The sequence below is a fragment of the Protopterus annectens genome, chromosome 1.part0 (assembly GCF_019279795.1).
Source record: "Protopterus annectens isolate FY-2018-M chromosome 1.part0, PAN1.0, whole genome shotgun sequence".
Classification (NCBI taxonomy): Eukaryota; Metazoa; Chordata; order Ceratodontiformes; family Protopteridae; genus Protopterus; species Protopterus annectens.
The window spans coordinates 688,260,341-688,276,137 of NC_056725.1; the positions used below are offsets into that span (position 1 = coordinate 688,260,341).

The 15,797-nt window shown below is 40.1% G+C and overlaps 1 protein-coding gene across 1 annotated transcript in view; it reads right to left on the reverse strand.

Moving 5' to 3' along the window:
* LOC122793921 (latent-transforming growth factor beta-binding protein 4-like) overlaps nucleotides 1-15,797 on the reverse strand; it is a 2,484,519-nt gene that overhangs the window by 1,582,654 nt on the left and 886,068 nt on the right. The window contains exon 9 of the mRNA XM_044062009.1: nucleotides 34-198. Within this exon, the coding sequence (XP_043917944.1) occupies nucleotides 34-198 (165 nt within the window). The remainder of the gene's footprint in view (nucleotides 1-33; nucleotides 199-15,797) is intronic.

Below are 15,797 nucleotides of genomic sequence, written 5' to 3' on the forward strand. Positions count from 1 at the left end.
TGATTCATCATGAAGAGATCTGTTATTTTATACCTGAACCAAAAGGTGGGCATCTCTCACACATCTTGCCCCAGGCTCTGCCCACCCGACTACAGCAGCAGATCTGCTTTGTGATGTTTCTCAAGATCGGAAGAGTACAAAGACCTTCTCTGAGAATCCTGTAGCAGGGACCTTTTGCTTCTGACAATACATTGAGAGCTGGAAAACAAACATTAAAAAAAACAGGACAGTCAAGAAATATATCATCATTTTCAGTTGTATTTTAGATAACAACTCTCAACATATTAACAAAATGCACGAGCCTTGCCAATGCAATCCTTCTTGAGTGCACTTTAATAAATTATAAAAATGATAACCTTGTTTACTTGTACCACAACATAAAACAAAGTTCTTAAACTTAGATGACATCATACAGAAATTATTTGTTTTCAGTGGAATTTCTTACCTCCTATGTTTTGATATGGTTTATCCAGAATTAATCCTCTTTCTGGCAATAAATTCAGATTGTTGTTTGTTATTTGTTGCATGCGGTTTCATTGCAGGATAAATCTAGATCAAGGGAGGTCATTGTCCCCCTGTACTCATCACTCATTAGACCTATGATTGAGTACAATGCCCCATTCGGAATGTATCTGACCCGACACCTGCAGCAGCTGGAAAGGCCCCAAAAGTTCCTCACCAAAAGGATAAAGGGTCTCAAAAATATGTCTTATGCTGCCCGACTGAAAGAACTCCAGCTCTATTCAGTCTCATACCGCTTGCTCAGAGGTGACCTGTGCCTGACATACATGGCCATGTCAAACCCAGATTTGATGAATATGCTTCACCTCAAAAAATCTAGATCCCTCAGAACCACAAGGGCGGGAGACTTAAACCTTGACATGGTTATTAATAGAATGTGCTGGAGGGACAGATTCATCACCCAGAGACTCCCTATGCTGTGGAACAAAATCCCGGTACATGTGAGGCAGAGCACCTCGCTGGCCTTGATCAAGAGGAATCTTGACCAATGGATGGGAGATCGCAGATATACCCCAGGGATTACTTCAGTGTCACTGCTTGACAGAGGCTCAGCAAAATAATAGGCATAGTTTTCTTCAAACTAAAGGGGTGGCGAAAGCCACATAACTATGGGCTAGGCTTATAAATGCCCTTGGGCAGATAGCCTAGTATAAACCTATGAACCTATAAGCCATTTTGCATGCCCCCTAGAATTTATTCTTATTCTAGATGGAATTAAACAAGTGCATTGATTGTATGGCACAGTGATTTGTATGGATGGTCTCAGATTGCACCCATAAAATAACAAAAAAATGGTAAAGAATATAGCATCTGTTTTTATTAACACATATAATAAAACTCTAGTGCCCCATCTAGAGCAGTAAAATGGTGATACAATCCATAAACACAACTTGAAGGCAAGCAACAGAGAACAATGAGTACAAAGAATCAATCAAGATGGTACTTGCAAGTTGCATTCTTCAAACTGAAATAAGTTTTCCCTGTATAACAACAATTCCTTTGTAGCCTGCTTTTTGACCACCTATAACATCACCACCTTGCCTTTTCTAGTTGTTTCTTTTAAACAATTTGGAGAAGTAAAATGTTTTAATAAATTTAGGGTTACTACAGCATTTTCAATTCATTTATTTTGAATATCCTTCGTGTGCACCTTCAATCTTACCTTAAACTGCCTTTTAGTTTTTCTCTCAAAGCAGATTGTATATAAATTCACATACTACAGAAACTCACAGGGAGTACTCCACATTTATAATAGCATAGTAAATAAATACTACAGAGAACTCACAGGGAGTACTCCACATTTATAATAGCATAGTAAATAATATAATATAATAGATGCTTACTTTCTATTTCTACCACCACTGCAAGAAATAAGAATCAGATCATGCATTTATATGGCATCTCCTAACATCCCTTAACTAGTCTGACAATCTCTACTGACAAACCTTAAAATTCAGTGTGGAAAAATAGGTGTCAGTTACACTGCCACTATAATTGGCATATGATGCCTCTTTGGGGGGCATATTTGCTCTCCCTATCCCAAATTACCCTTTATTTCACTGCTTTTTGCCTGGTCATAGTTGTTAGATTTCAACGAGGACAGCATTTTGATAACAATAACCTCTGTTAAGACACATCTCAACAACAAGTTGGGCTTCCTTCAAATAATCGCAATGGTCACTGCATACTGAATTAACCCTCAGATGCTCCACACATGGTAACAAATTCATATGTGCCCAGGGTGAATACTTTTCCGTTGCAAAAAAATGCTTGCTGTGTGTTTTCTGCATAATCTAGTAGATAGTCTTTTTCATACAGATGCAGACAGAATAATTTCAAAATAATTAACTTCTCAGTGTTTTCCCTTGATAAGAAAACTACAGATCAAACTTGCCATTGCTCAGCCTTTTTAAAAGTACAAGATGATCATAGGTATTCTCCCTCTTGCAAAAGAAAATCAAATTGTCACGTCATGTAAAACAGTTGTTCACATATCATTGAAAAACACAGCTATCATAAATATATCTGCTGTCAAACAGCTCAATAAGTTAGCATATTTTGTAGAGAATGTGGCAACTGTAGCAGTCATTTTAATCTTTAAATATAAATCCTTATAAAACTATATGAACCTTTTTAGTTATCCAGAAAAAAAGTATTGTTAGCAAGGATCATCACACAGAAAGGGTAGAATGTTTGGTCTTCAGCAGCAGTGCCAAATGTTTAACTCCCTTGTCAACAAAGGAGAAAAGCTATCAATGCAGTTAACTGTGAAATGGCAACTCAAGTACATGGCAGATATCCGAGTCACCATTCAGTGAGACAGATGATGTTTGCTGAAAGTATGTTGCAAACTCTTCATAACACTGACAAAACACATGAAGGATCCATACAGTGCAGCAAGGTGCTAGCACCATAGTGCAGGTCACTTTTATTTTTCTGGAGTACTGGTGTTTCTCCTACAACGAGAGCTGTATATCCTCCTCTGTCAGGAATTCCTTCTGTGTCTGAACTATTCATTAAAATATTTCTGATGAAATTTTGTTTTACTGAACTATATTGGATATTTTAAAGAGTATAAAATAACAATAAGTTCACGATTGTAAATACTGATAACTGAGAAGAGGAATATTGTTTTGCATAAATTATGATTGGTAAAGCTTCTTCTGGGATGTGTTTTTATGCCTGTACTCTCTGCAGTATTAGGATAGTATAAATCATGGGCAATGAAAGATCTTTTAATAGCAAACAGGGAGATGATGTATACAAAAGTGATTTAGGCCTGTTACAAAGAAGAAGAATGTATTGAAGTCTACCTTTCCTAGTTCTGCAGCATACAGGGATGACACAATAACCATGGCTCAGATGAGCCAAGATCAGTTAGCAAGTCATGCAGTGAAGGAGCTGAGGGAAGTGGAAATAACTGCACATTGACAGTTTGTCCATCCTGGAAGGAAGGAGTTAAGTCAGCCTTCAAAAATGCCTGCAGCTACTAGAGCCAGAGAGAGCAGGAGGGAGATGTGCACAATATGCAGCATATGAGCTCTAGGCACATATTTGAACTCACCAGCAGGTGTATATTTTTAGTCTTCAGGAGATGTAATACTGCAGGCACTCACAATTGTTAGCATGAATCATAGCTACCAGGGGAGGGGGGTCAAGGATAAAACTAAAACTCTGATGGCTGCCTGAGAGACAGCCTCCTGCAGCTCACCCCCACCTCCATAAGTAATCAAACAGAGCTAATTGTTTGCACCAGTGAGAGATAAAAAGGATAAAAAATGAATAGTATGACCATCAACCTGTTTACAACCTAACCTTTTCAAGAAGGCATTCTCACTATTACTGACTGCCTGGGATATGTTTGGTCCAGTTGTATAAAAAGGTTTTCAGGGACTTATGCTGGGTAAAATCATCTTAGAATGAGATGCTTGCATCAAAGTTATGAGAACAAATAATTGTATTTCAATAAACTGAATCTATTATAGATCTGACAGCACAGCAGCATTATACATTCATGCCTCTTATGTTTATTATTTATTTTTATTTTATTTTATTTGCAGTTTGTTTGCCAGGATAGTCCACTGGGCCACAAGGAGCCCAATTTTCATGGAGTCCTGGGGAGAAAAGCTCCAGAAAAAATACAAATACACATTACAGATTACAACATAGGAATACAAAGTACACATAAGTAAAGTTGACAATTATAGCATATAAGAACATATTAGTACAATGCAATAACAGATTTATTTTACAATAGTAAAAGTTGTTGAACATTTTGCAAAATTCTTACAGTTTGATTAATTAGTGGTATCTACAGTTATTAATCCAACAGTTCCCTAGAGATGTGGAACTATAGGAGGTTATTATAAAATATTTAGTTTCTAGAGAATAAGCTGTGGAGTAAGAAGGATTAAGTAGGATGGGAGCAGGAGCATTCCCATACTGAAGTTAGGTGTGAGTGAACTATGGTTTTGAATGAGGAGAGACTGCTAGTGGTGCAGATGAGAGATGGGAGAGAATTCCAGATGCATGCTAGAGAGAAAGATATTAGATGTTTCCAAGCTGGATGTGTAGGTTTATCCAGTTTAATTAGTTTGTGGGAACTGGATCTGAGAAGTCGATCAGGTTTGTGCATTTTAAAGGTAGTGGCAATGGAGGGACAGAGAGAGTGGTTGAAAATGAGTTTGTGTGCTTGAATAAGTTGGATATAGGTAAGTAAATTGGACAGTTCAAGCCAGTTTAGTTGATGAAGGGAAGTACAGTGGTGAGAAGTGACTCTGTAATCTGTTGAAAATTTTGATATCTTGTTGTAGCAAGAGGAGAGTTTTGTCTTGAGAAAGGATTGCAGGTTGGTGAGGATTGATGCTCCATAGAGCAGGGATGGGATGAGATATGTATTAGCTAGTATGAGCCTTGTGGAGGGAGAGATGTAGCAATTGTAGCGGTAAAGCATACCAATTTTTTTGAGTTTTTTTGATATTTACTTGTAAATGGTTATCAAACTTTAAGATGTGTTACATTAGAGATAACTGAAAGGACCACTTTCATTTTAAAATAAACATTTGTAAATACTGCAGTTTGTCAATTTCTAATGGCTATCCAGGCCTAAATTTGACCTGTCTCCAAATGTTAATACCGCTACATTGTTTCAGATTTTCTTACATAATTTTCAGTATAACATATCTGGATACATATCATTTTACATAATGAAACAAAAGGTATTAACCCTAAAGTTAGGGCAACAGCATCTCAGATATGTGAATATCAGTCTGCTGCAGTCAAAACCATGGCTTCCCCATAACATTTAAAATGACAGAAAATGGCACTTTTTTGATGACCTACAAAATGCTCTACTTAACATACGGTTTTAATATTTCATGAGTTTGTCAGCCAGAAAGTACAGTTGTGTACATTTACAATAAATGTAGATGTTCGAGTTTTTTCACTGTTGCAGTCATCACACTTGGGTTATTTGCCTGCAGGTAGCCCTCAGTCGGCCTGATTGGGATTTCTGCATCGGATGCTGTCGCCTCTTCAATGATGTCAGGTCGTCAGGGGTATAAATGATGCAGCCGATGCAATTACATCATTTTTTCGTGCCCCAGATGTCAGGAGCTCCCAAAATAGGAAGCAATTACATGGTGTGGAACACCTCCAGTAAAAAGTAAATACCATTGCCGTAAGATATGGCCAAAAAAGAGGATAGGTAGAAAGTATAGAAAAGTCAGGGGGCTGGAGGGAGGGTAACCAGGACTGCAACAGTGAATACACTAGAACATCTACATTTATGGTAAGTGTACACAACTGTACTATGTTCTTCATGTTTCACTGTTGCAGTCATCACACTTGTGTTGACTCCAAAAGCTGAGGAATGGTGGAGGCAGTCAAGAAGTATTAGGGCTGGCTAGCAGGCCTTGTAAGACTGCTGTGGCAAATTCAGCTCTGGATTTAGAAAAGACAGGTAAGTGGTAATGCTTGGTGAAGGTGAGTGCTGAACTCCAGGTAGCAGCTTCTATGATGTCCCTGGTAGGGACTCCCCTGAGAAATGCTGTAGAGGTTGAGGTAGCCCTAGTGGAATAGGTTCTGATCCCCTGTGGGGTAGGTTTTCCATGGTGCTTGTAGCAGAACTGGATGCAGTGTGCTATCCATTTAGAAATGGTTTGCTTTGAAATGGCCTTTACCTCTGCTCCTGCAGCAAAGCTGACTTGCAGCTGGTCAGATTTTCTGAACGGTTTAGTCCTGTCAAGGTAGAACCTGAGCTATCTGTGCACGTCCAAGGCGTGCAGGATCCTTTCACCTTTATTCTGAGGATTATAAAAAAAAGGTTGGTAAATGATGAATTGGTTTAAAGCCACACTGGATACAACCTTGGGCATAAATGATGGGTTAGTCCTGAGGGAAACCCTGTCCACATGGAAGATAATGAAGGGTTCCACAGTCATAAAAGCTTGTAACTCAGACACTCTTCTTGCTGAAGTCATGGCTAGAAGTAAGGCTGTTTTCCAAGAGAGGAATTTTAACTCTGCTGTAGCAGCAGGATCAAAAGGGGGAAGCATGAGCTTCTCTAGTACAAAGATAAGGTCCCAGGCAGGAGTGGGAGCTCTCCTGGGGGAGTGTTAAATTGTTAGCTCCTCTCAGGAACTGTTTGACCAGAGGGTGAGAGAAGAGGGGTGGCTCAGTATTGTAATGAGCTGAGATGGCAGAGACATGAATCTTAATGGATGAGAAGGATAGGCCTTTGTGGAGCAGCTCTGCTAGATAATCTATGATTTGAGGTAAGGTGGGCATGGCTGTGTCCTTTCCCTGAGACTGGCTCTAAGAAGAGTATCTTTTCCACTTTTCTGAATAGGATTTTCTAGTACTAGGCCTCCTGGCCTCAAGGATGACATCCAGCACCTGTTTGTTGAGGGTTGCTGGTGATGTATTCAGGGAATAAGCCAGGCTACTAGGTTCAGGGTTTGCAGCTGAGGATGCAAAATCTGGCCCAACTGCTGGGACAGCAGAGTGGGGGTCTGATGCAGGTGCCAGGGTGGCACTGTTGTCAGACTGTGTAAAAGTGAGTACCAGTGCTGGTGCGGCCAGTCTGGTGCAATAAGGATTGTCCTTGGCCTGTTCTGTTTGATCTTGAGTAGTACTTTCAAGAGGAGGGGCAGAGGGGGGAAAGGCATAGGTTGAGAGGTTTTCCCATGTAAAGGATAGGGCATCCACTTTCCATGCCTGGCTGTGGGGAATTCTGGTGCAAGATTTGCTCAATTGATGGTTCTCTGGGGAAGCATAGAGGTCCACATATGGTGTCCCCCACCTGTGGATTAGAGGCTTGAATGAATTGGGTTGCATTTTCCGCTTGTGCAGGTCCATTAGATTTCTGCTTAAGTCATCTGCCAGTGAATTTTGTTGGCCTGGCAGGAGTTGAGCTTGCAGGTGCACTTGGTTGCTCAAGGCTGAGTTCCACAGAGCCATGGCTAACCTGCAGCGTGGGTAGGAATGAGTTCCCTTCTGCTTGTTTATGTACCACGTGACTGTGGTGTTGTCTGTCTTTATCAAGAGTTGTCCTGGAAGGATAAGGTATTTGAAGGCTGTCAGTGCATTCTGTACAGCTAACATTTCTTTTTGATTGATATGCAGGTGCATTTGTCCTGGGATCCATTTGTCTTGAATGCATTTGCCTGCCATGTGAGCCCCCACCAAGCATAGTCTGATGCATCTGTTGTCAGGGTTTGGGCAGCAGGGGATTGAGTGAAAGGGAGTCCCTTGTTGTGGTTGTAGGCCTCTACCCACCAAAGGAACTCTGTCCTTAGGCAAGGAATGATCAGAATCACTGTTTCCAGTTCCTGAGAATGTTGACACCAGAGAATTTTTAAGTATCACTGAAGTTTCCTCATATGCAGTCTTGCATATGGAATTAGGAGAATGCATGAGGCCATGAACCCTAGAGCTTGCAGTATTTTTCTTGCAGATAGCTGGGTTTGGGTGGCCAGTAGTTTGAAGTAATTTGTCAAATAAACCTGCTTTTCTGGAGTGAGGAATGCCATCTGGGAAGTTGTGTTCAAGCTTGCTCCCAGAAATACAATTTCTTGGTTGGGTACCAGATGTGATTTATTTTCGTTGATGGTATACCCCAGAGAAGTTAAGAGTTTCTTTACAAATATCAGGTGATAAAGCAGCAATTCCTGACTGTCTGCCTGAATCAGGCAATCATCCAAGTATGGGTAAATTTGAATGTTTCTCTGCCTGCGGTATGCAATGTCTGGAGCCAGGCACTTTGTGAATACCTTGGGCGCAGTAGATAAGCCTTAGGGAAGTGCAGAGAACTGATAGTGCATAGAGCCTGCCCTGAAGTGTAGATATTTCCTGCAAGATTCCCTTATGGGGATATGCAGATAAGCTTCTTTTAAGTCTAGGGCGACCAGCCAGGAGTCCTTGGCTAGCATAGGCAGCAGCTGTTGGAATGTAAGCATTTTGAACTTTGGTACCACCAGGAAGGTGTTGAGAATCAACAGATCCAGGATAGAGTGCGAAGAGTTTTCTTTTCTGGGCGCCAAAAACAGTCTGAAGTAGAAACCCTGCCCCCTTTGCACTGTTGGAACAGGTTGAATAGCCCTGATACTGAGAAGAAATAGTAATTGCTTTTGGGTCTCTGCCCACTGGTTTGGGGGAAGGTCTATCCACTTGGTGTTGGCAGTGAATGGAAGTAGAATATGTATCCTTGGGATACAATGTTTAAGACCCAATGGTCCTGTGTAATGTATTCCAGTTTTTTGCATGCAGGGTGAGTTTTCCTCCTAGGGGTGTAAGTACTTGGGCATGGCTGGGAAGGATGCAGGAGAAGTCATTGTGAACTTTTTCCATATGAGGATGGCTTACCACTCCCTGTTTTTGAGGTGGGAGCACTCCATTGTTTAGATCTGTGCAAACCTTGAGACTGTAGTCTTTGTGGTCTGTTGCCCCTGGGTTTGGACTGAGAAGCCCTGGGAGGGACTGGAAAGGACCAGTTTTTTGAAGGCCAATGCCTACTGAATTTAGGTGGCTGTACCTACAAGAAATCTTTAACAGTTTGCATAGATTTAGCTTTTTCCTCCATCTTTTTAAGAACTTCTGCTTTTGTGCCAAACAAACATTCTTGATTTAATGGAGCATCTAGTAATTTTGCTTTGACTTGGTCTGGTAAGATTTGTTCCTTCAGCCAAGCATGCCTTCTCAGAACAGACCCAGTGACAGCAGCTCTGCAAGATGCTTCTAAGGTATCAAAACCATACTGCAAAGTATGTTTACCAACTTGATTTGCAGAATGCATTAACTCTTGTAAATCTTTATTTTCTGCACAATCAGGAATCAACAACATTTTTTGTTTAATTCGCTCCATAATATGCTGCTGGTACTTCAACATGTGAAACTGGCAATTTAAAGCTCTGATGGCAAGAGTTGCAGAGGTATATACCTTCTTACCCCATCTGTCTAAAGCCCTAGAATCCCTGTCCGAAGGGGTAGGGTTTTTGGCTGTAGTAGCCTTAATACCTTGAGGTCCTTGGGAAATGGTCTCTGGATCCGCAGTAGGACTTTTAGAGAAATTTGTGAGAGTCAGCTACTCTGTAGTAACTGTCAAGCTTTCTAGGAGCTGGAGGCAAAGTATCAGGGGTAACACCTGATCCCATGAAGACGTCATCTACAATATCCAGGACAGGGGTACAGCTAGAGGCCTGTGCTGAGGCAAGTCTAAAAATTCCCTGAGTCTCTTTTTTGACTGAGGGGGGTCCTGGCATTCCCAATGGAAATGCTCTCTTAGGGTATACAAGGTTTCACCGAAAGAAAAGTCCTCTGGAGGGAAGGTAGAGGGAATGGAATCCTATTCATCTGAATCCTCATAGGTGGATAAGGGTATGTCCTGGTAATCAGAGGGGTCAGAGTCATCGGACTCATGGTCTGTAGAATCAGAAGGAAAATCAATTCTTTGTCTTTTAGAGGGGGGAGGCTGGCTTCCCCTAATTAAAGTAATAAGGTCTTCAGCCATTCTAAGCATTTGTTTCCGAGACATGGGAGCTTGAGAATGTGCTTTGGTCGTCGGTTTCCTAGGCATAGTGCAAACTCTGGGCCTGGGAAATTTGGTAATTTAAGCAAAAATGAAGTAGTCAGTTTAATACAAACATCGGAAAGCCTGAACACACCCTCAGAAGCCAGTGCCTGCACAGCGGCTCTAGACCTATCCAAGGTAGAGACATCCACAGGTTCCATAGTCGAAGAAGCATCTCACGGCATACTCTGAATGGGTATCAGTAGAAGCCTGCGAATCTGAAGAAGCGGTATCAGGGGCTGCAAAAGTGCCTCACTGAGTAACGGCGGACTGGCGATTAGCTTAATGGAAGTATCGTTGGCAGTTTTGGACCTATGCAGTCTGTCTCTGTCTTTATCCTTACATTTTTTCGGAAGATTGGTAGTCGAAAGGCTTAACAAAGCCATTTTGGAATATGGAGAATGACAGTGAAAAAATTTAGTGACAAAGATAGCCTGACGATGAATAGTTCAGGTGTTGAACAAGGCACAAAACTGACAGTGAGGAACGTCATAGTCTGGGCCTAAACAGGTAACACAGTAAAAATGAAAATCTCTGTGAGGTATTTGCTTTCCACAGGCAAGACAATTGTTGACTTTTTCTGACATTGGTTAGAGCAAGAAAAAAGTATCTCCAACGGGGTACTTAGATTTAGAAGACTTCAGGCTTGAAACTTGAAAAATTAAAATTTCAGGTAGCGGCTGGCACTTGTGAACTGCTTCTGCTTCGGGCTCCCACACTGCAAGAAAAGCTGATGTAATGGCATTGGCTGCATGTTTTATATCCCTGATGACCTGACATCATGGAAGAGGCAACAGCATTCGACGCAGAAATCCCAAGACTCTGGTATTCGGGCCAACTGAGGGCTGCCTGCAGGCAGATAACCCAAGTCTGATGACTGCAACAGTGAAACACGAAGAACATCATACATCACAAGTTTATGTCTGCTGTGAACTGAATGGCAAGACATAATGATTATGCAGGTCATTTACTGGTACGTACCAGTACAGAACTGTGTACCAGAATTACATTTTAGACACAGATGACTGACATTCTTATGTGCCATCACTAGCATACAATTCTAGAGTTTTGTATTTTGGTATTGCACTAACATGGAGATTTTGCCTTTCCCAATACATGGCTATCTTGAAACATATATCACTAGCAAAGATGGGAGGGGTAGGCTCATGCTCCCTCCATGCAAAAATGCTTTCTTATATTTTTTATTAGTTTTGAATGTGCTTACTTTTCAGTGGTTGTAGTCTTCTGAGATCATACATGAGTGTGGATAGCAAAAGACTCAAAATTTCAATCATGTATCCTTGAAACAGTCTGAACTTTTCTAGCAAATATGTCAGGGAAAAAAATATCATGACAGTCATCTACAGAATATACCTAATTGGTGATTTCAAGTATAAAGCCCTTACCATTAGAGTATCTTCAAAATGTGCATTAAAATTACCAATCTTAATTTTGGAGGATTTAACATAAATCAATTGACAGAAATTTTAACAAAATGTCAGCATTTTGAGAGTAGATGTTTTTACTTATTGCAGTTGCTTTTTAGAGATGTACTAAATCCCCTATCTTGAACAGAGGTGACAATCACTTAAACTGAAATCAGTTACAGCATATTAAATACAAGTGAAATACTGAAAACATGATCTATATAAAGTAGGTCTTATCTCAGTCTTCTTTTAGCAGTTTTATTTTATTTTTTTTTTCAACAAATTACATGTGGATTGTGAACAAATGGGAAAAATGGGTTACGGATGGATGGATGAATCATTGAATATTGCTATTTCATGTTAACATCTTAAATTTAGCTGAATGATTCTGTTGACTCAGCCATATGCTTCTTTATCTCCCTCCCCCCAAAATAGCCACCTGTACCTGCATCTGATGTTGTGTATCGTACAGGTGAGTTTCTGGGTACCATCTTTTCCATGGCATAAAAATTCACTATGGAGAACATTTTTAAAGTATTTTTGCAGATGATGTACCCCCATGCCAATATTCTCTATTTATACCAACTCTGATATTACCGCAGTGTAGAAAAAAGAAAATGAGTTTGTTACTATCCTCTGAACTGGTGTTACACTGGAGGTAGTATATTTAGTAAAAGTAGGATGCAGCCCCCACATCATGAATGCAGGGTGAATAGATCCCTTGTAAAATATTCATATTTGGATGTATACAGCTTTAATATACTGTTGCCAATCTACCAGCAGTTGGTAAGGTTGTCCCCACGTAAGCATGGGTGGCTACCTAATGTTCTACAGGTCAATGTATATGCAGAGTTACTTAGTGCAGCTCACCTAAGCTGAGTGTCTGCACTGTGGCAGTCTTTGTGTCTAGACCTGAGTGCTAACTACGGTCCTGCCCAGTAACGAGCTATTTTCCTGATGCTGCATCACGCTGTTCCCACAGTGTGCTTCTCTAAACACGCTCTTTGGGTTCAGTACTTGGGGAAAGAGATTGCAAACAAGGTATTTAACCATTATTACATATATTAAACTGTAGGCAGAAAGGAAACACACTGAAACTAACATTTCTTTCTGCCAATGGAATCACCATGAAATATTATTCCAGAATCTCATTTTGGCTTTGAGAACAAAATACATCTTTTTTAGACTACTAACTCATGATTGCTGCTCTCACAGTTTTCACCTCATGACCTTAATTTCTGCTAGAACTGCCAGTATTTTCTTTGTTCTGTTTCAGATATGATAATGAAAGCATGCAGTTAAGTCTTTCTGAATAATCAAAAACGTTTACAAATGAAGTAGATGTGATATATACTGAACTGAGTTATAATTTAAATTCAGTATTCAAATATTTTTTAGAACCCAGAAGTGATACCAGTCCTGTACCTGGATGTCTTGTTGGTGTATAGACCTTTGAGACAGTGAGCACATTTGTGTACTTACTCACATTACCTATGTTTAAAACTGTATTTAAATGGCTATATCAGTTTGAAGGTTTTTGGAATCATTTGCCTTGTTCAAATGTTATGAATACAACACTGAAAAACAAAACATTTCATCTAGCATGACAACAAGTCCCAACTTCAGTCTTTAAATAACTTGCAGTTCCCTTTCTTTCAGCTGTAAAAGTGGCCTATTTCTTTACACACGTAGTAAGCTGAATGTACTGTTCACAAACTATATTTCTTCCCATATAGTTCCTCTGGTAGCTTTTCAAAATGCCACCCCCAACAAAGAAAGTGTTTTAAATATTGTCTTTCTATTCCCTGGTGGCAGCACTGGCCTTATGCATAAGCCTAGGGTGCTATGCCTCTAGGGGCACTGTACCCACATTTATCCATTAAATTATTAGAGCAACAAAATACTTTGCTTGCCATAAGTAAGTAAATAATAAAGCCCCCCTGTGAAAACAAAATGTGCCTGCCATGTAAAGTGTGCTTCGGGGGAAGGTGCTCCTGTTTACTTGACCATTCAAAGTCAAGTTATGTCATGAATGTTGAGAGGTCATGTAGAAGAGCCCATGCACAATGTTCAAAAGTAGGAGTAAAGCCACTGTCCTCAGGGATTCAGGACTGATGTTTTGCATTAACATAACACATTTTTTCAAAAAATAAGTTTGAATCTTTAATATCTGGCTTTACTGACGGACTATATGCTTCAGTTTACCAGAACATCAAAAATTTTATAAGGGATAGGTTCAAATTTCAGACAAAAGCAAGGACATTGTGCAGAACTTGGACAAATGAGAGGAATGGTGTGATGTGAAGACAAAAACAGTCAAGTAAGTATTATTACTTTTCTTTTTTTTTTAATGATGCTGGCAGTGATCAATCAGATATTTTCAACATACATATTTTTGTGCGGAGCAACTTGGACTGAGTTAATGTGTGACAACTTAGTGCAGAGCAATTTAAGTGGAATAATTTTACACAGTCAAAAGATGACATGGCTATAACTACTGGGTGGGGTTGGCTGGACGAAAGAAAATGACTCATCATTTACTTAGTTTAATTAGTCACTATCTGGATTTGCAGGAGTAGTGTGCTTTTCTGAAAAGTAACATGGACTACTTAACGAGACACCTGTTATGGACAAAGAAGATAATAATTGTTGTGGCTGTCTGTGGGGGCATTGGACTTGATATTTTATTGTTCTGGCTTTGCAGAACTATTGTGATTTGTGTGAAGCAACTTGGAATATTTTAATGTGTGGCAATGGTTTGTTTGGAACAAGGGTGAAATGTATTACTTGGCCATCCCCCCTTATCACAGTCTGAATTGTACATAGATGAGGCTGTAACTGCTTGGTGGGGGGAGGTTGCCTGGATGAAAGTAACTAACCCTTTCATTACTTGCTCAGTTTAATCAGTCATCTTTCTAAACAAATAAAGGATAAGAAGCATCACAGAATATCCAGACCTTCAAGGTTTCAGGGAGGCTTGTGTTCCCCTACACAAAAAGGCTGCATAAGTGGATTTTGACATAGGCCTAGTAGTGGCCTCTGCCCTGACCCCCACCTGGTCTAAAGCCAGCCCTGTTCAGAGGTATACACTGTACAAAGAAGCTTGTGTAGGAATGATATGATTAATACTTTAACTTTCCTTCCAAACCACAGAGGTTGTTCTCTTGAGTTGGCCTGTGGCAGTGTGGTCATTGCTGTAATTACTTGTTTTACTCTGCTGTGACACCCGTGCATTGGCCCAGCAATCAAGGAACCTTAATCTTCACCACTAACACCAGTGAGGGGCATCCACATAGGGGAGGATAACAAATACAAACACAGTAAAGTACAATTTCCCTTAAGAGCACACAGAGATCACAGTCAGTCTGGGGCTGGTTTCTCCCTTTCTTTCCAGATCCCCAATAAGACTCCCCACTGGCACAGCTATAGGGTCCAGATCTCAGCCTAGTGGTCAAGATAAAACCTTCAGCACCCTCTATGTCCAACCAGAACTTTGTGTCCCTGCGCAAGTAGCTGACACACACACACACACACTTTGGGATATGAGTTGCATACAAACACACAGACACTCCAGGGGAAAGCTGGCACAGGTTCTCTAGCTGTGCCCCTTTTACCCAGACTATACAGTAGTATCACTTGTCACCAACCACTAATATCAGCTACTAATAAGACCCTTATTAAAGGGTGTCCAATTATTACTGTGCAATATTATTATCCAAATGGTAAGCGTGACTGAACAACAAAGCTTATTGGAGTGGCTTGGACATTATCACTATATACATGCAATGTACTCTAGTGCTTAAATTATCTCTACATAAAACAGCCACAGTTGAAAGGTTTAAAAATATTTAATAATAGATAATAAGAACACAAGACAATACTTCTTACTACACAGTGTTAGTCAAAAGTTCAGAGATCACAGAGAAATACTTAAAATAATACAGTAGAAAAGTTCTGACATCAATATGGAAAAAAGAAACAAATCTAATATTCCTATTTCCTAACTATATCTAAGAGAAAACACAGTTCTAAAATAAATACATACAGAGCATAGGCAGAGTGCTGGTGATGTTGGATGTTCTCAAGACAAATGCAAAATGCTCTGAACCTCTCTGTCCTTAAATTGATAACACAGTACCACTGACTCATTTCAGATTACATCATTATTTTCTGTTTCCCGGGCTAACAGAAGCTCAGAGTGTCACAGCCCTTTTGCTCTTGCACCTGGTCAGGGAGCTACACCAATAAAAGACATTATACATGTAAATTCTAGCAATTAA